A 25,457-nucleotide genomic window follows, 5' to 3' on the forward strand; every position below is an offset into this window, starting at 1 on the left:
GCTGGGCCAGCCTCTCTCCCCGCCCCCGACAACACACCAAGCCGGTCTCCGGCCTCCCCTGCGGGCGGTGGAGCCGCGGCTGCGGAAGGATGGCCACTGGGTCCGGGGTCTTCTCCCAGGAGCAGTTCTGGCCGACCTGCGCGGAGCTCCAGCAGCCTGCAGTTGCCGGGGGCGACTGGGAGCTGCTGTTGGAGACCTTGGGCCTCAGCGTGTACCGGCTACTGGACCAGGTAGCGGTCCGCCCGCTGGAGGACTGCGGGGCGGCGGCGCGCCGGGGTGCCCCCTGCCCGCGGGGAGTGCGGGGCTGCAGCCCGAAGTCCGGGCCCCACGGGTCTCCTGGAGCCGGGAGGAGCGAGCGCTCGGGCGGTGCCTCCAGCTGACTTTGCCCCCTGCGGGTCGCGGGGAGTGGGGAGGTCATCCAAATTTAGTCTCAGGTCTGAGGCCCAAAGTAGGAAGTGCTTTGTTACAAGTTAATGATCCAGTTAACAGGCAGGTCGGTGGAATCTTAGCCCCATGCAGTTGACTGCAAGAGACTGGGAGCCCCCATCCCCGGTGGATGCCAGTCCTGTGTGCGGCCTGGGGCGGGGGAGGTGGGCTGGGGGGCGGGGGAGCGTAGTACGGATTATCCCCAGATTGAATGGATGTAGAAAAGAGACTGAACGTTTCAGAGAGTGGATGTGCAGGGTGACTAGCGTGGGGGGAAGAGTGTTGTTGAGAAAGGACCTACTGTCATTTCTAGTAATTTTAGTAACTTGCTTGCTTTGGCGGCTGCGCCCTTATCGCACTTCATAACTTTAGTCTGAAGCTTCTGGGAGAAAGTTTAACTGAAAGGCTAGGAGGAATGGAGTTGGGGGCGTGTCTGGAGGCCTTTGGAGCCAGGTAGCCAGCCAGGTGGATTGATGGCTGGTCATCTGTTGCTCCCTGCGCCAGAGTAGCTGCCTGGCAAGTAGGTGAAAAGTCTCCTCTACGCAAAGTAGGTGAAGTGGAGGTTTCCTGGCAGAGGACCAGTGTTGCAGTGCCAGTGAAGGGAGGGGCTCTGCATGTGTGTGTGTGCCAGGGCCACTGGCTACAGCAGCATAAGCACAAGCTCACAGTCTAGAGCAGGTAGAATTCATTTCCGAGTGTCATTTCAGCAGTTACCTTGGTGCAAAAGTGGACATGTGTTCAGACAACATCCGTTCACCTTCTGACCATTCGTTTTCCACACCAAACACATCAGGCATTTGCCAAGTGTTGTCAATTCACTGCTCAGATGTATCTGATGTCTGGCCTGTTTCCCTTCCTTTTTTCCCCTTGACCTTTGCCACTTTGGGTGACACCTCTCACCTAGAATTGCACTGACCTCTTAACTAGCTTCTTGGCCTTCCTGCTCCCTGATTCCTTCCAGCCTACGCGTTACCCTATTGATGGCAGAACTAAAAATAATAGTAACTACTGTAATAGCTGACGCATTGCAGGCTTTCTTAGGCTCCAGGCACTATTTAAGTGCTTTGCAGGCATTGACTTACTCAATCCTCGCATCAACCCTAATGTAATGCACTGTGATTGTCACCTTTTTACCTCCATGGAAAAGAAATTTACTTCCACGGAAAAGGCTAAGTTGATTGCTCAAGACTGGCTTGGCTGTCTAGCTCCAGACCTGTGCCGTAAACGCCCTCCTGCACTGACTCTCTGTAAGGGGGCAGACACTCCCAGGTGGGCTATGCATGCAGAACTAGAGTGGTCCCAACTCACATTTCCAGCTTTATCTCCCACGGCTCATCCACACACCTCCTGTCCTCCAGTCAAGCCAGACCTCTCACCCCACGTTCCCCTATGGGCTTGTGCTCTTTTGATTTTGCGCCTTTCATCCCACAACATCCACTGCCTGAGCTGAGACTGGCTTTGTCTTGTGTATTGTTTCCATTGTGTTTTGTCATGTAGCGGACCCACCTCCCTGCTGCAGAGAGGATGGGAGTGGTATTCAGCATAGTTCCTATCCCCACCAACCGTATTGTAAGATATGTCTGTTTCCACCTGTTCTGGGCAAGAGGGCAGTCATGGCACATTGATGTAAGTTACAGGTCTTCACAGAGAACTTCCATGAGTTTGGAGGCCATGCGATTCCCATAGGTGTGCCTTTGAGTCTCACCAGCTATGTTGGAGGGCAACTGCCCCATGGCCACTTTGTTTCCATCTGTATTAAATGTCAAGAGACCCTGTTGGGTCAGGTACAAGCCCTTTCCTTGAACCATCAGTCCATATCCAGCATTAGATGCTGCCTGACCCACTTTGCTAGAGCCTCGTTTTCTTTCCAGGTTGACTCCCATCCTTTATTTTCCTTCTGGAAGAGAATTCCCTCTAATCTCCAGTTGGTAAATCTTGTCTTCTGAGTACCACTCCACATCAGAAGTGAATTCGGCTTGTCCCATACTCTTCCTAGACCTCCACTCCTCTCCCCTAAAGCCCTTTGCCCTTTTCTGTCTTGCGGGTCAGTGCTGTTTCATCACCGTGCACGTTGATGCCATTACATGCCTCTTCCTCCTCCACCACCCACTTCCCTGCCCTGGCCCCTTTACCAACACCTGTGCTTATGGCCTTGAGCCTCCTGGTCCCTGACTGGAAATCAGACCAGAAGACCCAGGCCCTTCTGTCAGTCTTCACCTCGATAATACACCTGACTATTGTCCCAGGTGATTCCAGGTCAGGTTTTTCATTGCAGTCTTTGCCTTCTGGCTTTTTAAATTCCTCCGACTGAGGTACATAGAGTGGACTTGTTTGGGGCCCCGTAATGTTGAGGGACCAACAGGGGGTCCTACTGATCTACCCAACTTTTGATAGTGCTGCATTAAGACCTTTACTTCAATCCCATCAATATTCATTTTATTTATCATATTTCTTATCTTAATAACCGTCTAAGGATTTCTAGTCTTCTGGAATGTGCCCCTTGATTCTCCCTATCTACCCCCATTTTCCTAATAATTACTCTGATTTTCTTGGCATCAGTAAGACCCATAAAGAGACACTGAGCCAGGTAATCTGATTAGGCTTCTTGGAGTGCTCGATTTTGCATCAGTAAGGTTACATGCGGTACCCAGGCAAAAGGGACCCTCTTGATCAGTTTTTGCCAAAATTTTGCTAGGCAAGGGGCATATTCATTGGATGAATGCCTTGATCATGACAGAGGAAGTCCAATATAGCTTGCATACAAAGTGTTTAAGCTACTTCATCAAGGGTGTACCAGTTGGATTTTATAGGATAGGACGAATTAGTCCCCCCTTTAGGACTTTACAGTGGTTTTTATCCATTGGAATCAGGCTGGCTTTTCCCTCGGGAATAACCTGCTGTGTGTCTGGATCATGTGTAACCATCGCTGATTGTTCAAGAAGCCACAGACATCTGTGATCATAATTGAAATGAAGCTGTAACAAAGTTACTGGTACATGTTTTGTAAAGACTGAAATGAGTATAGAGGTCTTGAAAGACTTTGCAATGTAACAAATAAATTATATTTAAAAATAAAAGATGGTGGCTTAGTTTAGTACACAAATAATTCTGAATCTTGTTCTTGGACAAATGGCTACTTTTGATAATCAACATTTTGATACTTTTTCATTTTCTCTTTTTCTATTAAATCACATAATTCCAGATTTAGAAAGTTTCTTTGAAACCATTCTGTCCAACACCATCATCCTTTCCTTTACTTGTTTTTTTCTACTTTGCTGACTCTTTTTCTTTGTTGTCATCTATTCTTTTTCCTCTCCATGTTGCAATAGTAATAAATAATCTTCACATGGTGCTTTAATATACAAAATGCTGTTACATGTAAGTTTTCATTAATCCCTCTCAACAAATCAAATAGGCAGAGACAGGCTATTTTCCTATTTTATAGGCAGCAGTAAGACCCAGAGCTGTTAAGTTTGTCATGCAAGACTTCATAACGAGTAACTAGAAAAGATCCAGTCTACTCTGATAAACTCAGTACCAAATACACAGCATGCTTCAATTCAGAACTACATTTTCTGGAAGCTAAGCAAAACTAGTACAGAGCTGCCACGTGCTATCCCGCATGGTACTGTGAGAAGAGCTTAGGTCTGGGGGCAGACAGTCCTGAGTTAAAATCTCTGCTCTGCCCCACTATCATTCATTTATTCATTCGGATATTGATCGAATGCCTCCCGTTGTGGTACTGCCCTCACAGGGACTAGGCACAAGTAGGGAATAGGAAATTGGAGCTGCTGTTTCAATGAATGAGCTTCTTGAGGAATGAACCATATTCACTAATGAGAATAAACCCATAGTATATAATGAAATAGGAGGTGGAAATGCTACAAAGAAAGTAAGGGGGATAGAGGGAAAGAGAGATGGCATGGCATGGGGAGTATCCAGGGGTGATGCGATTCAGTTTAGTTAAAGGGACTCTGGAAAGCTCCTCTGCCCAGAGGTAACATTGGAGTGGAGATAGAAGTGAAACGACAGACTGCGTCCAGCAAATATCTGGAGGAGAAATGTACCAGAGAGTGTTCTCGAAGCTCAGTCACTTTCGAACCACCTGGGGAGCTCTGAGGACATCACCAAGTCCTACCCTAGAGTCTCAGATTTAATTGAGCTGGGGTTAGGCGGGGCTTGCGGGGTCCTTTTGAAAAGCTCCCCTTTCATACAGAGGTTGATTTTTCTGGCCTTTTTACTTCTGAGTATGTTTGAAATGCGTCATAATAAACTGTTTTTGCTATTGTTTTAATAGTAAAGTTTCCCAGGTTAACAAACATACTGGGTTTTAAACCCCTGAAGTAGAGGGAACACTGCGTGCTCGGTCCCCAAGCTGAACTAGGCTTGCCTTGTCTTCTGGGAAGAGCCAGAGGGCCACAGGACTGGGGTGAGGCTGGGACTGGGCAATGGCCAGGGGCCAGGCCCCACTTACTAGCTGGATATTATTGGCCTTTTTTTTTTTTTTTCATTTTGAAATCTCAGCTTCCTGATTTGCAAAACAGGTATAATACTTACTTTTCAGTCAAATATTAAATGAAACAACATAGGGCAGAGTGGTACCCGACCTTGAGCACGCACCAGAATCACCTGCAGGGCCTCTTAAAAATCACCGTCAAAACCTCACTCCATTTCTGATTCAGTGGGTCTGGGTGGGGCATGAGAGTTGGCATTATATTTCTTTAATTCTTTTTTTTTTTTTCTTTGCAATCTGTTTTAACCAGTTGCCAAGTAATGCTGAAACTCCTGGTCCAGGGACCACACTTTGAGCACCACTGGTGGGGAGCATCGAGCATGGTGCTCAGGGGGTTCTGCCATTAAGAGAGAGGAGGGGGCCCTAGTGATGAGAAGCAGTGGGAATTGAAAGGTAAGAGTGAGAAAACAGAATATCTTAAGACAAAAGCAATGTCTACTTTAAGGCTGACTCTTCCTTTTTAAATTAGTGACCACTCGGGAGTCATTGTGGTCCCCTGAACAGTGCTGAGAAGTCCCCCTGACAGAGGAGGGCTCTGGGTCACTTACAAAAGCTTTCCCAGTGATCTGCAGTCAGGTCTCGTGGGAGCCTTAGGCTGGTCACCTTGCCAGTAGCCACCGTGACATGACAAGAGATGGCGTGAAACCAGGGTGCAGAGGCTCACAGCAGATTTAGACCAAGAAAATGTTGGACTGAAAAGATCTGGCTGATGGCTGGACTTCTTCCATTTTTAAACTAAGTGTCTGGCACTGTGAGAAGGGCCTGCCTTTGTCCTTTCATACGTCTTCTAATCAATGCGTTTGTGAGGAACAGACAGAGCTCTGCCACGGACTGTTCTTTCCTGTGCTGTTGACCTATTAAAATACAGCAACTTTTTCAGGGGGGCCAAGAGGAAGTTTGGCTCTTGGGAGGGAAGCAGAGATCTGACTGCCCTGAGAACAGATTCACCTTGACAGTGGAGAAGCTTCCTCTCCCATTCCCCAGGTGGGGTCGCAGTCTGATTTGCATCCTGGGCTTCTTTACTTCTGGATGACAGGACTAGTCTGCTCCCTTCTGCCTCTCCCCTAGGGAAGGAGTAGGTACCAGCATGACTGATGGAACATTTGTTGCACCCAGGACACCTGTGCAGCCGTATTTACCAGTGGGTAGGGCCACCGTGTCTTAAAGCTGAGCACCCACGTGTGGCAACTTCCTGCCACTGCTTGAGGTCACCTGTCTCTCTCTTCCATCCTTCCTAGGCATAGAACTGGATAGACATGTCAGAGCCTCAGTTCTCCCTCTCTTCACTTCATCTCGGGATAAGACTGTGGTATGAGGCAGTGTGAGGATGCTGGCCCCAAGGCTTAGATGGGGAGCATGAAGGGAGAGGGACGAGTAGGATCCCTCACTTCTGTCTCCAGGTGTAACCCTCTCTTTCCCCAGGTCCCTGCATGAGGTTTACGGGAGTGGGCTATTAATAAACCGAAACTTTGATTTTCATTGGGCTTTGGGAACCCTAGCGAGGAGAGGTGACTTGTAGGAAGGATTTGGACATTCTAGATCCTTGGACATAATCCTGTACCAATGCCTGGGAGGTTCAGGGGCTGGACTGGGGTAACTCCAGGTGGAGGTCGCTTTCTGCTTGGCCTTCTAACTTGCTGTTAACATCAGAGTGTGGGCAGAAGGAGAATTCTAGCTGGCTCTCCAGTGGGAGTGCTTTGGTACTTCACAAGCTCACCACTCCCCAATGTTATTTTGGAAGACTATTTTACCCTCCCTGGGAATTAGGCCAATGAATATATTTTTGTCAGAAATCCATATAAATATAAACTTTGAACTTTAGCCTGGGACTTTTAATGTGTTATTAAGACACCAAAAAAGACCACCTTATCTTGCCGTTTAGTTTAGGAAAGACACCTTTCCATAGCTGCCTTTGGGTTGTCTGCGTCTACCCCAAGGAGAAGAAAGCTCCAGGATACAGGTTCATGACCCATCCAAGCAGTCTTTCAGGACCTATCATGTGCCTGCATTGTGCTAAGCCCTGGTGATACCTGACAAAGTTCATACCTTCCAGAACCTGTATTTACAGCAATAAAATCGGCACTTTTATGTTATATAGATCAGATTTCCTGACTATGATTTTTTTTTTCTCCTTGAAAAACTCCTTTTAACATTTCTTCCAGAGCAGGTCTGCTGAACTCTCTCAGGTTTTATTTGTCTGAAAAAAGTTTTTATTTTTTCTTCATTTTTGGAGGACAGTTTCATTGGAGATAGAATTCTGGTGGCTTATTTCTTTGAAAACATCACATTTCCACTCCGCTTTCTTTGGGCAGGGTGGTTTCTGACTCAGTTTTGGTGGGGTATTGATCCTGTATGGTGTGCTCAGGATGGTCAGATTTACTCTGAAAGATGGTCTGAACTTAAATCGTAAATCCCCGTGTGATTCAAAATAAATATATTTGGGGCTTATGACACTAAGATTCCTTTCTTACATGTGTAACTGCAATACGACTTTATAGTAAATCGGAGCTTCCCTGGGTTGTATGTTTTGGAAATGGTGGTGGCAATGGTCTAAGACAGGCACTGCCAATTTTTTTTTTCTGTAAAGATCCAAATAGAAATTATTTTAGGCTTTAATAGGCAAAATGGAGGTTATTTATTACTTAAATAACTACTTGAAATGTATAAAACATTCTCAGCTTGTGGACTGTTTAGAAATGGCCAGCATGACAGACTTGTCAACCCCTGGTCTAAAGTATTGTTTTGATGCCCAGTTGCTCTGTGATGTTAGATTTTATGAACCTAAGACCCTAGCTGAGTCTCTGCTTCCCCGTCTATAAACGAGATAATTCCTGCTCTGCCAAATTGTGCAGAGAGGATGCATTTTGAAGCACCTAGTAAATTAAATGGTGTCTGTGAGCCACGGCAGGGTGACCTTGTGTCCCGGTATTACCCACCACAGCCTGGTTCACACTTGCCCTGGTGAGACATTTTACAACACGCCTTTCATTCAGAAGTGTTCTGCTTGGAGCGACGTGGTCACCACAGCTGCAGCTACATGCACTCCGAGGGCTTATAATTTACCTAATAAGTAAAGGTCGAGGGGTCAGCGACAATTTGGAGGCTGTATCACAGATCTTGAAATCTGCTGTCACATCATTGGCATCAGGTTCAGGTTCTGTGGCAACTAATGACTTCAAGTCAAGTTCATTATGTGTCTGACCTTGGGTGAATTTCATAACGTCTTTTACAAAAAGTTTTAACAGCTTTATTGAAGTGTCATTTACGTACCATAAAAGTGACTCATATTAAGTGTACGGTTCAATGATTATGGAGTCATGCAACCTTCCCCACAGCCTAATTTTGGGGCATTGGTGTTACCCCCAAAGAAACCTCTTGCCCATTTGCAGTCACTCCCTGTTCCCATTCCCGATGCCAGACAGCCACCAAGCTACCTCCTGTCTCTACAGGTTTACCTTTTCTAGAAATTTCTCAGAACTTCTTTAAACCTCAGTTCCCTTGTCTGAATCAATGAGTTTATCGATGGTCTGTACCTCATATTGTCATTGCCTGGATTAAGTGGGATGAACCCTGCAAAGCACTCAGCCCAGGGCCTGGTATTCAGTAAGCACTCAGTCAGCATCAGTTATCAGCACTACTTTACCTAACTCTCTGCAGTCCTTCTGGAGTAAACCTACCATGTGTTCTCAGAGAGATCTCAAATATATTTTGTGTGTGTATGTGTTTTTATTACATCTCTTTTTTTTAACTGAAGTGTAGTCAGTTCGCAACATGTCAATTTCTGGTGTACAGCATAATGTTTCAGTCATCCATATAAATACGCATATTCATCTTCATATTTTTTTCATTATAGGTTACTACAAGGTATTGAATATAGTTCCCTGTGCTCTACAGAAGAAATTTGTTGTTTATCTGTTTTATATATAGTAGTTAGTATCTACAAATCTCAAAGTCTCAGTTGATTCCTTCCCACCCCTCTTTCCCTCCTGGTAACCATAAGTTTGTTTACTATGTCTGTGAGTCTGTTTCTGTTTTGCAGAGATCTCAAATACTAAATCAGATTTAGTCAGCTGTCTTTCTTCATAGGATCTTGGTACACACTTCCCAGCGGCAGCTGCAGCTTTGACACCTGCTGTTAGGAGTGATTCTCGTTGGTGAAAAATGCTAACTTCTCACACCATCTGAGGCTGTTACTTGCCACAGAGAGCTGGAGTCGGAAGCTTCCTCAGTGGTAGATTGGGAAGGCTTCCTGGCCCTTGAGGGATGGAAATGAGCCCTTCCATGAGACAGAAAGAGATTTCAGTGCACACTTGACAGCACATTTACAGGATTAGAGAGATGTGATTCATCAAGGCTGTCTTGTAATTAGTGATGTAAACACCATAATTGAAGAAAATGAGTGATGCCTCTCTCCAGGTCAAGTGGCAGCGTGTGGGACACTGGGGATTACTAATCACTCCTCCGTGGGGGTTACTCCCTGTGTGGGACCTGCAGCACTGTGACATTTTGACATTTCTCATATGTACACACATTTGCTTTTACAGAATGTATTCTGCTTAGGCCAAGTAAGTGTCCTATTGGCAGCAATGTTTTTCTAAATATTTTAACCCAATGAATGCAAATGAAAAAATTGCAGTTTTTGGATGTAATTTCGGTAAGAAAAATCACCATTGGGAAGAAAAATAACAACTTGATTTTTAAACAAGTTAGCCAGAATGGCAAAACATCTCAAAAGTTAGTGATGACAGTAGCAAATTGCTAAAGTATGTATCTGTATCCCCTCCATGTCTTCACTGGTAAAGTGGAGTTCATGAGATGCTTAGTTCTCAGGATTACATTGAGTATTAATCTCTAAGCACAGTGACCAGCTTAGAGCAGGTACCCTATTTGTGCTAGTTTCCCCCTAAATGTGCAGTGTGTAACAGCTCTGAATCATTAGATCTTTAATCTGGTAGAAGGAGATCATTATTACACCTACCTCAGTGAAAATGGTGTCTAATACTGACTAACTACTTTTGTACCAGGCACCCCAGGAAGAACTTTAGGTGGATTATCTAATTTAATCCTCAGAATCATTCCCTTAGGTAGAAACTCTCATTAGACCCACTTTGCAGCTGAGGAAGGCAAGTACGTGGAACAGTTTAGACGGCACCTGGGCTATGACCCCCAAGCCCATGTCATAACCACCACGCAGTATTTTCTGGCTATGGGATTTTTGAGATGACTCTGGGGTAATACATGGAAAGACAGCACAGCCACAGTTCACTGAAGGAGATAACATTCATCCTTTCTCCATTCCTGCCTTTTCCTTGATTCTTGTCTCAAGACCCCAGCAGCAGTGTCTAAAAAATTCCTCTTCTGGCTGTTGGATGTCTATTGGACAAACAAGCCAGGCTCAGGGACTCAGGGGAGTGTCTCAGTGTGAGGTCCATTCTGGGTGGTCTGGGACAGGAACAGTGTCTTGGGGACTGGAAAGAACAGGTCTCCATCCAGGTGTAGCCACCAACAGTTTCTTCAGCTGACTCCTGGCGAGTCAATGACATCTTTTACGTAAGAGTCTAAGTCTCCCTCCAGCTCTAAGATTCTTTGTCATCTTTACTGTAATCATTAGCTTGTGGTTTAGAACAGCGGCTTGGAGAAAATGTGCAGAGACAGTAGAATTAAATTAGGAGACATTTTGGTGGGGGGAGAGTGTTGCGTTCTTTCTGGCTGTCCCAAGTGCTGACTGTTGGGCTCAGGCAAGTAATGTAGCCTCTCTGAGTTTCACTTCCTCATATAAAGGTGGAGACCACACCAGTGTCCCTGTCGATATCACAGGGCTTCGTTAAAGATTATACGAGATAATGAATGTGAAACTGGAAACTGCACTGTATTTAGAGAAACAAATACTAGCATTATTGAAAGAATTTATAGCAGGTCGACGTGACTGGAAGACTTCCAATCTGTTGCGATGACTGCTGACAGATCACCAAGGGAAGTACCAGCTGAAAAGCCAAGTACAAGCCTATGCCTGATGTTCCCTCAAGGCCAAGAACACAGTGGGTCCCAGGAAGTCCATAAATTTTTTTTTGAGTTACATAGTGGAAGGAGTTGGTACTTTCTGTTATAGAATATGTGCATTTCAAACACTCTGTGCAAAATTAAATATGCTTCAATTTAATGTCCATTAATAGTGCCCATTATCCCTTACTTCTCTTCTTTGACAATACATTTTAGTAATGTTTATGTAAGTCTGTACTATTTTAACGAATTTAGCACAGAATCCTATTTCCTTGTAAATGTTCATAAGTCTTACCAGCACTATTTTTTCATCCTACTTTTCTACTTTAAAGTGATGTCAAATAAGAAACAAATCTAGACTTGGTAAGCAAGGATTTTTATTCAAGAGGATTATTGCCAAGGTTGGGGTTGTTATAATAGGAAGAATACTTTGACCATAAGCTCCATGAGTGTCTCAGGAATGAGGCAGGAAGGTCTTTCTTTTATAGAGAGCAGTTAGCAAGGTGGAAGCCATGTGTGGGGAAGGGAGATGAAGGTGGCCTGGCTGGAGACTAGAAAAGAGAGTGTTTTACCCAGAGGCCAGTCTATTCTCAGGAGGAGCTGGCTACTGGTTCAGGCTGAGGGTGGGCCAAAGTTTAGAGTCCTGAAGGGGAGAGAGATGCTTAACCAGTTTGGTTAACAAGCACTTTATTCTGATTGATCCTTGGAATAAGCAGTTTAGCCAATCATTGATGGGTCAATGAAAGGGAATGTAGAGGTGCTGAGTCTGGCCTTGCGATAGCTTAACAAGGGGTGCGTCTGTGAGTCTCATCTAAGTCATGGGGGAAAGTGGGTCTTTTGTGATAATCTGTTTGCTGGAACACAAAGGGTGAGGGTGTTTTTTAACCTCTACTCTTCTCCAGGATCACAGGAATCAAGTAAAATTCATTGTCAGTTAAGTACCACTTGTAATCATTAGGATTGCTTTTAGCTGCAAGTAACAGAAAACTGGACTTAAACAAAGCAGGGTTTTATTTTTCTCACCTAAGAAGGACTTCAAAGGTCAGCAGTTGCTGGCATTGGTTTAGATGATCAAGGATACCAGTAAAGCTCTTTGTCTTTTTTACTCTGCCTTCCCATGTTTGTTGCCTCTTAGTCCCAAAATAGCTGCTGTAGCTCCAGACATCCTATTCATACTCAAAACAGGAAGGAGGTGTCTTATAGTATCTCTGTCTGCACAGAAGACCAAGAAAGTTATCATAGGCCATAGGGGTTCTCTTAGCAGGAAAGAGAGCATACGCTATAACACATCTTCTGTTTCTTCTGGTAATTATATTCTACACGTGATATTGACTGATTCTCTACCATTGAGTAATTCTTTTACTGTCTGAAATGCAGGAAATTAAATATCCTATAAATGAGCATTAGAAAAGTATGCAGCATGTTTTACTTTAGATAAAAAATTGAGCCTTTCTTAGAAGTGGTTTTCGGGGGGAGCTTCAGGAAAAGCCTCTTGAGTAAGCTTGTTTATTGAAATGGTAGTAAACTTGCAGACATATCAGCAACAAACGTTGCAAAGAGTTTATCTCTCTAATTTAAAGGAGACTTACATATCAGTAGTAAAAACATTGCCCAAATAAATGCACAACTTGTTTTTTTTTTTTTCCTATTAATTTGATTGTGAAAACAGTGGAATCCAGTCCTCATGATGGGCTCCTTTGCTACTAGTGAAAGTGTAAACAGGTAAAAACTTTCTTAACAATTTGTAAAAAGTATAACAGACCTTAAAATGTTAATGTCCTTTACCCTGAAATTTATTCCCAAGGAAGTACCATCCTCCTTTTCCTAATGAAGATGTTAGAATTATGGACCAAGTTGGTCCGTATGGAATAATTGTTTCAGTAAGATTCGTATTTGTCAGACTACATGGAAACGTATATAACTTACAAGAATAATTAACTTAGGTGTGATCTCTCCACAGCTTCATGCTCTTCACTGCATGTTGTTAAAAGTAAGAATGCAAGCTCTTTATACCGTATTACTCCCATTTTGTTACATACAGAATTATTATTCACTCAAAAGTAATACATCAGATATTACCATTAGGCATTTATGGATTATGGGGTACATGCCATTTTAAACTTCTTTATTCTCTTTGGCATTTTCTGATTGTCCTTAATGCATATGAATAATTTTTATAATTATTAACAGTTCCCTTAATTTTTTTTTCAGAGACATAATACAAACATGAGTTCATTTGCTGAGATCTTCTAAAATAAATGATAGGTGACAAAGTGCTTTGATCCAAGAATTTGGGTGAGGCTCCTCAGTGCCTAGAAAGAATACTTTATTGATAGACTAGGGAAGGTGTCACCAAGCATTTTGTCCTCTAGTGTCTGGCATCTCTCGGTTCTGCTAGGAAGGGAGTATTTAAAGGGAGCTATCACAATAGTTCTTTCTCTGGTAATCATGTAAATCACTTTGTTCTATTCTTCTCTTCCTAGAAGGCTTTCTGTTTTTCACTTCTGTGATATGTGCAGGACTGAGGTCACTAAGGGCTGAATCTACATTCAGGAGGGGAGGGGAACCAGTTCAAGGAGACAGTGTGTCTTCATTCATCCAGATATCCAAAGTTAACTCATGTGAAATTGGAGAGATTATCTCAATACATAATTATCCCTTTTGCTCAGTATGTGTAGAAAACAGGGCCCCACTCTTCCTGAACAGAAGCTAATTGTCTCCCTTCCAAGGCTGATCAAAACGTGTGGATGTAGGTGTGTGGTATGTGTAAACCCTCACCATCTTCCCATCTGTGAGGGGAGGGAGGGGACAGGAGGGGATGAAGATGTTTCTCCCGAGTCCTGCCCTTCCTGTGGGACAACCATGGCACAGCACGTAAGGGGGTCAGATCTACCAGTCTGTCATTTGCTGGTTGGAAACCCTTGTTCTAAAGCCACATATTTGTAGAGCTGAAACATCCTTATGACTTCAATTTCCGTTTTACCTTCCACTTCCTGCCAGGTATTCTTAAATACATCTGAGATCCCTAAACTGGAATGTGCTTATCCCTGGGTTATGCCAGGAGACCCTTGAAGCCTCAGGATCTCTAGAAAGATTCACCGTGTTTACCCCTTGACTTCATGTAAGTCCCTGGAAAGGTGTTTTAAAAGATAGGTTCATTCATGTTCCATTAGCCAATGACATTGCGTTAGCAGGTAGAAGAGTGAGTCCACCTGAAAGTTTCATTTTTGTGTGTTTGTTTTGTTTGCTTTTGAATTGAAATTAATCTAAAGGCCATCAGTTTAATCTTAACCATAGAGCCTTTAGGCAAGGGGAGGGTAAGAATTGTTAGTTACCAACGTGCAGAGAGTGAAGCGTGTGGTCGTCCGACCCCAGCCCAGAACCCTCACAGACAGATACGGAGGATACAGCTCAACGTGAAAACAAGGGCATTCTCTTGTACTTAGGAACCTAGAGATGGGCTTTTTCTGACTAGAAGGGACCAATATGATTTGAAGCTGGTGTTTCTTTCCCCCTTTCATTCTTTCATACACGAGTTGTTCATAGAAAAAAAGAAACAGTTGTTGAAAAAGTCTGTCTTTAAGTTGGTACAACAAAGTGTTGGGTTTCTTTACACCCTGTGGGTATCCAGAATAGTGGTCTGAATCTTGAGCGCTAGCTGCCTATGTGACGCCCCCACCTGGATGTTTGATAAGCATCTCAAACTCTACTTGCCCAAAGTAGAACTCTTGGTTATTCCACAGTTATAAATCACCTCTTCTGTAAGTTTTCTCTGTCTTAGAAAGTGGGGCTCCCTTCTACCTGGTTGTCTAAGCAAAAGGTTCTAAGTGTTATCCTCAATTCTTTGTTTTCTCTGTCCCCACAGCCAATCTGTCAGCAATTCCTGTTGACATTACTTCCAAAGTATGTTCCTAAATCACTGACTTCTGCCCATCACTGTTGTTTCCTCCCTGTCCGATCACCATCATCTTCTATCTGGACCATCGCACTGGTCTTCTGACCCATCTCCTTGCTCCCTTATGATCTACTTTCTACCAGCTGGCAAGAGTCATCTTTTAAATGTCACTCCCCTGTTTTGTTGGTTTTCCATAGTAGTTAGGAAAGAATCTTTGCCCCTTTCCCCTGGTTTATAGAGTCCTTTGGGCCCAGCCCCGGCTCCCCTCTCTGACCTCAGCTCCTGCTGCTCTCCCACACCACAGTTCTCTGGACCCCCTGCTTTCTGTTCTCTCAGCAAACCAATCCACCCACCTGGGGGCCCTCTCCCAACCAGGAATGGGCTTTCTCTTCTTCCCACAGCCGGTTCCTTCTAATAGTGAGAACAATCTGCTCTGATAACTCCCTCATAGAGGCATTTCCTGGACACCTGATAATATAGGACCCACCACCAGCCCTCCAAAACCAGGCGCCATTTGTCATATAACCCTTCTTTTATCCCCTTAATTACCTGGATAGCATATAGCTCTCACCACCAAGAGTGCCTAAGGCCAAATATAAGACCCCCGAGAGCAGAATCCACATCAGCTTTTACACCACTGTGTCCCCAAGACCACAGAGCAGATGCTCAATAATGGTGCTGCACAAACAGCTGTTTTTCATGTGCTGTGTCATCGCCACATGGGAATCAATAGGTTGTCCCTGCTGTTCTGTTTCTACAGCAGACTGGACTTTATGAGTATAAGGTCTTTGGCGTTCTGGAGGATTGCCCACCGGCTGTACTGGCAGACGTCTATATGGACTTAGACTACAGAAAACAGTGGGACCAATATGTTAAAGGTGAGTGACAACAACAAATTAGAAAGTAGAGTCTATTAGTATTTGTTCTAGTCATTAGAAAGCGATAGGCTTAATTTCTACTGTATTATGTTTCATTTTTAATTTTGGCATAAACATTTTAAAGTGCCAGGCTCAAATGTGACTTTGCTATTCCTAGGACCTGCTCCTGGCATACTCTTAGATTCGCTCTCTATTTTGTTCTGAGGGCTACTTTGCTCTTACTGTAAGTTCATCATCATCCTTTGTACCTAGGGGAAGCCATGGAAGGCTTCTTGGAGGAGGTGGTGTCTGAGCTTTGTTTGTTTATTGAAGTATAGTCAGTTATGATGTCAGTTACAGTGCCAATTTCTGATGAATTTCTGGCACAATGTCCCAGTCATGCATATACATACATATATTCATTTTCCTATTCTTTTTCATTAAAATTTATTACAAGATATTGAATATAGTTCCCTGTGCTATACAGAAGAAATTTGTTTTTCAAGCTTTGTTTTACAAGTGGAGTCAAAGTTTTAGAGACAACAAGAATACATATATGTGAGGGGGTGAGAGAGTGAGGGGGAGAGTGGTTTAAGGGCATTTATGTTGCAAGGAGCAGCATGAGTTGATTGAGAAACAGCATGAGTAGAGTGAGGAAGACATGAGTAACAGCATGAAACATTAAAAAAATGGGAGTCCTCAGGTGCTGTTGGGTTGTCAAGGTAGCAGAATCTGGAACGAGAATGGGAGAAGGGTCCACATCCCCAAGGGCCTAAACTGGCCACCAGGCTGCAGTTCTTAGATTTTTACCCTGTAACTGATGGAGGTTACAAGAGGCATTAGCTAGGGGATCCTCCTGCCCCCAGAGCAGGGAGCAGCCTCTGCTGTCCCAGTCACAGTGGAACAGGTACGCAGATAGCCCAGGGGCACTGAAGCCCTGACAGACCCTCACTGTGGTCAGGACTCTGGGTTGCAAGTAACCAAAAGCTAACGAGTGCCAGTGTCAGAAAAGGAAAAAGTGTTCATTGGTTCATGGCATTGAAAATCCATGGGTATCTGGCTTCCCAGACAGCTGCATCCAGTACTTCATTTCTGCGTCTTGACTCTGTTTTTTCCAGTGTTGACCTAATTCTCGGGCAGATTCTTATGTCCTGGCTGAGATGGCCATCAGGAGATGCAGGCTTACACTCTAACCACATACACAGCCCCAGGGGAAGAGGAACTTCCCTGACGGCTGCCGGAGCCCCAGACTTACCCTTATCACCTCAGCATGGACCACATGCTTGTTTCCTGGGAATGTTTGTCATGGTTCTGGGTCTCTTAGTGTTTTCAAATACTCTTCCAATCTACGGGAATTGTGATACCCTCCTATCCAAGGGAGAAGGCAGATGTTCTCTGTCCATCTCCTGAGCAGCTGAGATCCAGTCATGTGCTCCAGACCTAGGCAGAGCCTCTGATGTTTGTTCCTTGGCGTCAGCAGCACCTGCTATGGAGTATGGTCCAGAGGCAGCATCCGTTTAGCTTCTCAGGAACAATCCTGAGGTTCTAAACCTAACTCTGGTCCTCCCAGATCTTCTGTGATCTACCTCAGAGCCTTTATTAAACCACTTTTTGGTGTAAACTTGCTAGAGCTAAGCTAAGACTCTGACCAGAGGTACCATCCTTGAACCAATCCCTGTGGCCATGGCTGGCTCAATTTCCCAGTCCTGATATTAATGCTGAGTCAGTCCTGCTTAAAACACATCGTGGAGAAGAGGGGAGGGGTGATGCCCTGCAGGAGACTGAGATACGGGTCCAGGAGGAGGGGAGTCAAAGCTGAGCAGCAAAAGCAATAGATGTCCACTCCTCCCTTCCTTTCAAGGGCATCCTCAGCCTCTTGTCCCGATGGGCTGGCAAGCTCTTTACTCCATGGTCTACTTCCAATAGGGTTTCTTTCTTTCAAGAGCTGAATTAAATAACACATTTCCTCAGTCAGCATCTCCTCAAGGGCCTCCCTTGGTTTCTTCAGCAGCCTTGGCTTGGCTCCTTTTCTAAAGGGTCAGTTAGAAGCTTTCTGCACAGCTTGGGGGCAGAGGCTCTGTATGCCCTCGAATTCCTTTGCTATCTCCCTGCAGGAGCTGCTGCTCATTGCACTCAGTAGCATGGTGGATATCAAGGAGATTTGGTCACTGTAGCTGTGATTTAAAACGACATGGGAGAGAGGCAAGAAACTTCAGGTTAATCACATTTATGCCACTTTCTAGCAGTTGAGGAATGACACTGAATTTTCTGGAACCTTCATTTCCCAGCTGAGCTCACTAGACTGGGTGACTCAATCCCAGGCTACCTGTCAATAAATCTGAAGTGGGGAGAAAGGGCTTAACAGTAAAACTCTTGGTGCTCTAGCGACATCTGGTGGTTACTATGATTTTTTTTTTAAATTGAAGTATAGTTGATTTACAATATTGTTAGGTTCTGGTGTAAAGCATAGTGCTTCAGTTACACAAATATATATATATATTCCTTTTCATATTATTTTTCATTACAGATTATTACAAGATGTTGAATATGGCTCCCTGTGCTGAACAGTAGGGCCTTATTGTTTATCTAGTTTATATATGGTTGTTAGTAACTGCAAATCTCGAGCTCCCAATTTATCCCTCCTCCCTCCTGGCCCCCGGTAACCATAACTTTCTCTTCTATGTCTGTGAGTCTGCTTGTATATTGTAAACCTGAAACTATTCTTGGATGCCAAATGTTGTCTCGTTGCATTGTATTTGAGAATGTTGTTTATGTTACATGATGAACAAGTTTTGTTGGGTTCTTTTACTTTTACTGTGTTTTTATATCTACTAGACTCTGCCACTGGGCAAAAAGCTTTTAGTGGTAATGAATCTATCTGACTTTTTGTAGAACTCTATGCCTTATGAGTTAGTGGTTTATCATTCCCTACAAAGTCATCATGTCAAACCTTCTTGTTAATTGAAGCCTAAGTGGCTTCCAGATGCGGTAACTTCTTTTGTTTTTGTTTTTGTTTTTTTAGAACTCTATGAAAAGGAATGCAATGGACAGGCAGTGGTCTACTGGCAAGTGAAGTACCCTTTCCCCCTTTCCGACAGAGATGTATCCTTTCCAAAGACACACCATTACTCAGCTTTCCAAGTGTTTCTGTGCCCCATGGCCATCACCCAGTGGTCTTATGTCCAGCAGGTGTGGACATCATCTTTGATTCTTGCAGAGGCATCTGCTGCTAAAGCTGCTGCTTCCTGTGTGTCTTTCAGAGACCTCCGAGTGTGATTTCTGGGCCTGACCACGTGGAACATCTGTGGTCACAGGAGGGTAGCTCATTCTTTCCTGAGAAGTTTTCTAGGGCTTGAAATTATTGGGCCACAGAATTGGGGACCTGAAAACAACTTTTCATAAAGAGTATTCAATACACTCCCTCAATCTATAGAGAGGAAGTAGGGACCCAGAGAGGTAAATAGATGGAGGCACACGGACAGGTGCCTAGAGGCAGAGTGGGGGCTGGAACTCGGCACCACATTCCCGACTCTATCCGCCTCCCGTTTTGATGCCCCCACGGTGTTCCCTCTTTGACCACTGGATCTGGACACTGGGTATATGTTTCTTCCTCTCAGTTTCCATACTATATTATGAAACATTTGAGTGGGATGTGGGGAGTTTTAGCTAACACTCCAAGGTTCCAAGAAGCCCCCTTAGGACCAGCCTGGAGGGTTCGATGGACGTTCATTTGTGGGGATGGCGGAGGTAGAATGTAGGTGTGGACAGATGAGATTTTGGCTCCACTGTCTTCTTCAATTATCGCAGCTGAGTGTTTTACACACTGAATTTCCATGGAGGATCCTTTTAGCAAAGGGTCTCATGGATTTAACAAAAAAAAAAAACAAACTCTTAGAAACCACTGAATTGGTTGATCCCTGGGCTTTTCTAGACCTAACATTCTATAAGTGTGCATGTCCCTAAATAATTGTTCTCTAGAAAGAGAGGCGTTGGGGGTGTGCTCGTGGGTATTGTTCGTGTGTGTTTTGTGTGCACGTGTCTACCCCGACCCCAGGGAGATTATAAACTCCATAAAGGTTTATTTCTGGCATGATTCCCACAGACAGCTAGATAGTTGGTGCACTGCTGGTAGGTAATTGAACAATCACGTTTTCTGAATCCCTTAGGTTTTATGTGGCTTCCTGTCATCCTGTGGACAACTGTGCAAGGTTGGCGCAATCATCCCCATCAGACGGTGAAGGAAACTGACGCAAAAGGAGGCTCAGAACTCTGCTCAGTTTCTCATCAGGTTCCCCCCACTAGTAGGCACAGGTCTAGCTGTCTCCAGGGAAGGTGATCTGGATCAGGGCAGCCCCACCTCTCTGAGCTCACAGGGACACTGCAGGCAGGAAGGACGGGGAAGTATTCTCAGGAGTGGACACTGGGGGCTCCTTGAAGTTCTGTTGCCTTGGCCTTCCAATGCCACACAATCCCATAATGAGTATCTTAGTCTATGTGTGTACACATATGTCTCTCCAATAAGAGCTGTTCAGTTGTTGAGAACAGAGAACAGTGTAGTGGAAAAGGACATCAGTTTTAGAGGAAAAGGCCCCAGATTAAGTGTGAGTTCATTTCATCATTTGCTGTGTGACCTTGGAAAAAGCCATTCACTTCTCTGGGCCTTCTCAGTGAACTGATAGTTCTCAAGTCATAGGCTGTGTGGCATGCTGGACCTTCCAGCCCTTCAAAGACCTCTGCCAAATTGTAAGCAATACATCAAGTTAGTTTTTCCTCAGTGGGGTGTCAGGTGATGTCCATCACACGAGCTGAGCAAGTTGTGGGACAGAATTTGCCGTGAGGAAAGGAGAAGGCTTGGGAGAGAGGAAAGCCAGAGTCAAAGCTACATCATTTCTTCTCTAAAACATTTAAGAACTTGACTCATCAGATGTAGAGAGTGGGGACAGTAGACCCCCTTCCCGGGTGCCTGGGTGAGGTGCAGACAACTCTGTGTGCTCTTGAGGCTCCAAAGTGGCGTGGGGCAGCAGTCAGGACTATTGTGCTAAGTGTTACTGTGGACTGTCTGGATTGCTTGCAGCTTTTAATTCCTTCAATTTTGATACCTGAAATCCTGCCTTTGGAAAGTCTAATGAACACATTAATGTGCAGCTATGAAAATCTCTCCAGATCTTGTAGCCTATCTGGGTTCAAATTCAGATTCCATCACTTCAGCTGGGCTGTGGGACCTTCGATAAGTTTCTTTACTTCTCTGAGCCTCAGTTTCATCATCTGTAAGATGGGGATACTCAGGATGGGGCTACTTATGCTGAGCTCACAGGGACTGTCTCAGGATCAGAGCTGGTGCTGTATGTGAGATCCATGATGTTTGTATAAGGTGAGGTCTCAGTACGTAGTGACTTCTGCTGTTTTAGAATTGAATTGTATTCCCTCTCACAGCGCCATAGACAGAGTGGTTGTTCTGTGAGTGTTTATTGAGATGAAGCGGCTTTGTGATTTTTGATGAACCAGACCCAGGGAGGACATCTGCCTAATAAACAGTCATGTATTCACGTGTCTTCCTATGATCAACAGGTGTAAGCAACCTTGCCTGACCATTCTCTGTGCACAAGTCAGTGATTAGGGCTTAGTGGGAGGACAAACAGCAATGGCCCCATTGTTTCTTGAGTGCTTATCCTGCTCCAGTCTCTCTCCAATGCCCCCACCAAGCCTGCCTGCTGGGCAGCATTACCCACTTTCCCTGCGTAGGGAAACTGCATCTTAGAGATGTTGAGTAAGCAACCCATGATCACACAGCTGATAACTGACCAATCCTGATACCTTGTAGTAGTGCCTTCTTGGAGAAAGGAGGACTAGGTGCCCCACATAATTAAAAGCAGCAAAGAATCATTCACAGGAGGGTAATATATGCTCTGAAATGAGAACACCAGGTGGGAGGAGCCAGAGTTTTGCAGGGCAGGGAGGGAGGTAACACTGCAAGGGAGCAAAGGCCAAGTGGAGGAACAGAAGCAGCCCCCTTTGCTTCGGGCTGGCGGGCTTTCCTCCCGCACATCTGAGATGCTGGCCTGGATGTCGAGCCTTGACTGGGGGTGCAGTATGTCTATGTGCGGCAGCGACAAGAGCTGGACTTTGAAGGGCAGAAGGTGCACGTCATCCTGGCCCAGAGCACCTCTGTGCCTCAGTTTCCCGAGAAGTCGGGTGTGATCCGGGTGAAGCAGTACAAGCAGAGGCTGGCAATCCAGAGCGATGGCAAGAGAGGGAGCAAAGGTAAAAGAGGGCATGTCCTGGTGCACCGGCCGCGGCCCCCATGTGAAGGCCACACTGACTGCCAGGCACACAAGATGCACGGTGCTTATTCCCCGAGGTCAGAGACTGGACACGGGTGCCAGAGAAATAAGGGGGTCTCAGTTCACCCCAGGAACGTGGCCAGAGTGCCGGGGGGTGTTTAATTCTGACTCAGTCCCTTCTTTACTGACTCGCATTGTCCAGGTGAAACCAGAACATCCGCGTGGACCAGAGGTTTGGGAAGTTACTTCAGATCGGTTCCGCACATACACACGTGGAGCCGGGGTGGGCAGGAGGGCCGGCAGGACGGTCTCTGAGGATGCAGTGCCTGCTCAGCAAAACCCCAGGGACTCAGGACCTGCCTGCCTTGAGCTCCAGCCACAGGAGAGCAGCTGCATGGGGCCGTGCTGCCACCTGCTGGAGCCTGGCTGGAACAGCCTTGGCCCTGCTGCTGTGGAACATCTGAATTCAGTTCTGATGAGTGTTAGATCTGTCACCTAGGACACCTCAGCTCACTCTTCTGAGTCTCCATTAAACTGAGGTTTAATTCCATCAACTCCTTAGGATTAAGACAATTAATGAGAGGAATAATCAAATGAGAGATTATATTCAAGTGTCTGGCACTTGCCAGGCTTTTAGTAAATAGCAGCAAAATGTGCCTTGGCGGTTTTCCAACATGTTTATATATAAGCCTCCCTTAAGGCAAGGCAGAGAGCGGGTCCACCTGAATTCCCTGTTACCCGCCTCTTTACTTTCTGGACCTGAATGTAAGGGGGGCAGGTTTGCAGGGTTTGTTGATGTATCTTGCTAACATGCTTCCTCCTTCTGAATTGTCCTCTTTCCCTCTCTAGTTTTCATGTATTACTTCGATAACCCAGGTGGCCAAATTCCGTCCTGGCTCGTTAACTGGGCTGCCAAGGTGAGATCTCAGGAGGCGGAGGAGTGTCTTTGAAGTGTGTTTGACAAATACTGACATCGCCCAGGGGGCTGTCAGGCAGAAGGGACACCCTGTCTCAGGCCTGACCAGGCTCTTCTACGAAGCAGCTTGGTTGAGTGACTATGGTTAGGACAGGGGTTGTCAAACTTCAGGATGGAGGCTGGGACAAAATACAAAGAATCTTTAGCTGGAATGGCAGCCCCTCCCTGCTTTGCAGCGAGACCCACCAGGATCACTCTCTGGAACCTCCGGACAGTAAGATGCTCCTTGTAGGAACCATGGTGCCTGTGGGCCCTGTATCTGCTGATGGAGGAGTTAGGCTGACCCGACTCTGGAGACAACCAGATGTGTCCAAGCCTGGGCAAAGCCTCTTGTTTTGTTCCTGTTGTTTAGTTCTGAGGAGAGGGAACCGCAGTGGTACTGCCCAAAACTGTGATAACCATTCAGCCTGCTTTGCAAGGTCCTACTTACTGGCTGGAGGGCTCACCAGAGTCCCTGGGAGAGTGAAAAAGCCCAGAGGCTTTGAGTCAAACACACGGTGTTTTGAGTCCTGGCCCAGCTTCTGACTGTGTAATCGAGGGAAGCCATTGATATCTTCCCTTTGGAGATGGGTATTCCCACCCTGCAGAGAAGGAGTAAGTAAGACAACATTTGGGAAAGTCTTGGGCGATGCTCACCACCCAAGGATGACGTATCTTGTCTTCTGCCCCTGATCCTTACCATTCTCTAATTCTGTAAAGCAAGTCTTTGCTGTCATTTCTTTAGAGAATCTCACTGCCCAGCCCAATGGTGTCCCAGAAATATCTCAGCTTTTTGCTAGAAAAAGCCAAAATATACGACAGTGGCTTCCAACAGTGGCCCCTGCCGTCTAGTATTGCCTGTGACCTTGTCATCATCTGTGGTGACGTTCTGTTGAAATGTGGTCAGGGGCCCTATTGTCATATGCATTATTCCCAAAGCCTTTGCCTCTGCCACATCTCAAAGAATCAGAGTCATCACTGTGATGACATAAAAGTGACAGTCTCCTTTCCTTTGCAGAATGGAGTTCCTAACTTCTTAAAAGATATGGCAAAAGCTTGTCAGAACTATCCCAAGAAAACCTAAGAGATGGAATTGGGAGCCTTGTGCCCGTGAAATGATGTCTCCAGAAGTGCCACAACTACTGACGCTCAGCCTGCCTGTCACTGTTCCATCCTCAGAGGCCCGCACACCCTCCAGCACGTTGTCTCCAAGCGTGTTTGCCTGATGCCTGGTTTCCATTCCTATTCTCCCCACCCCAGGATGGGCTGTTAAATTTGGGTCAGATTAGGGAAAACTTTGCTTGTTTATTCTTAAAAAGGGAATTGCTCACTAGGGAACACAGTCATTCCATTGTGCCACTGTAGGGGGATGGTGGGTGGAGGACTGACAACACCACCTAAGATTGAAAGATCTCAGCATATGGTCCATTCTGTATGTGATTTCTTGCAACCCCAAAGGGGCTGCCAGAAGTTGCATCTCCTTCAGAGTTGACTCTGCACCAAGACTGGATGTCACATGTGGATGTCCATTTGCCTTATGCTTTGCTGACTTGATCTGGCTGGAGGTGATAATCCACTAGGTCTCTCCCCAGTCCCACTTGTGGAGGATCATGAGCTGTTTTGATTTCAGACCATTTTGAAAAGCATTGCAGGCCTGACCAAGCACATAGTGTGATAACAATTTTTTCCCATAATCCACGTCTAAGTTTTTCTCTTTCCCACATGCCACTGGGGAAGGGCTGTCCATCCCTCCCTCGTCCTGCATTTTACTGGAAACTGAGGCATCAGGACAGTTAGCAGAAGCCAACCTGCTTTGCACACAGCATTGAGATAAAGTGTCTTTATATGCAATAAATGAATTTCCTTCTAGAACATTTGGAGCTGTTGAAGGGATAAGAGTTCACAGCCAGGGAAAGATTAATTAGTGGTGCGATGTCCCTACACCTTTTTCTCAGGAATTCTATCTAAGTTATCTGCCTCTTCCACCACCAGAAGTCTCCTAGTTTCCTCCTTTTCTCCTGAATTTTGGAGGAAAAATTATTCTGTGGCTAAAGGCACAGCCTTATGATCTCAGGGAAAAATTTTACCCACTGTGTGTGATGGTACTGAACCTTGATTAATAGGCACAGAAATTCTGGATGTAAAGCTGGAAGCAGGGGATTTATTAAATGGGATACCTCAAACTGTATGTTTTCTCTCTGGAAAGGAAAGTGTATTGAACACCAAGTAAATACAGAGTGTCTTACTTTTGTCTTGTCTGCAGTTTCCTTCCTATCTTGTTTCTCCTGTGGGTATGAATCAGTTAGGTCTCTTCAGTTTGCAAGTAAGTCACGTCCAACCTAACTCATGGACTTGAACATAAAAAGGAATTTCAGGCTCACTTATATGCAGGGCCAAGTGTAGAGAATCCTTAGGTGGGGGTTGATACAGGAGCTCAAACTGACGTTAGATATCAGCTCTGTTCTTCAAACTGTCACTGATGTTGGGCTGGTTTGGTGGAAGGATTGCTGCTAACAGCAAAAAGTAGGCC

The 25,457-nt window shown here is 45.2% G+C and overlaps 1 protein-coding gene across 1 annotated transcript; it reads left to right on the top strand.

Moving 5' to 3' along the window:
- On the top strand, nucleotides 1-25,177 carry PCTP (phosphatidylcholine transfer protein). Its single transcript, XM_031468096.2, has 6 exons — nucleotides 1-230; nucleotides 15,595-15,712; nucleotides 18,714-18,793; nucleotides 21,781-21,952; nucleotides 22,822-22,889; nucleotides 23,946-25,177. The coding sequence occupies exons 1-6, from the start codon at nucleotides 90-92 to the stop codon at nucleotides 24,009-24,011; spliced, it is 645 nt and encodes a 214-aa protein (XP_031323956.1). The 5' UTR covers nucleotides 1-89; the 3' UTR covers nucleotides 24,012-25,177.
- Nucleotides 25,178-25,457: the final 280 nt, after the last annotated feature.

The sequence above is a fragment of the Camelus dromedarius genome, chromosome 16 (assembly GCF_036321535.1).
Source record: "Camelus dromedarius isolate mCamDro1 chromosome 16, mCamDro1.pat, whole genome shotgun sequence".
Taxonomy (NCBI): domain Eukaryota; kingdom Metazoa; phylum Chordata; class Mammalia; order Artiodactyla; family Camelidae; genus Camelus; species Camelus dromedarius.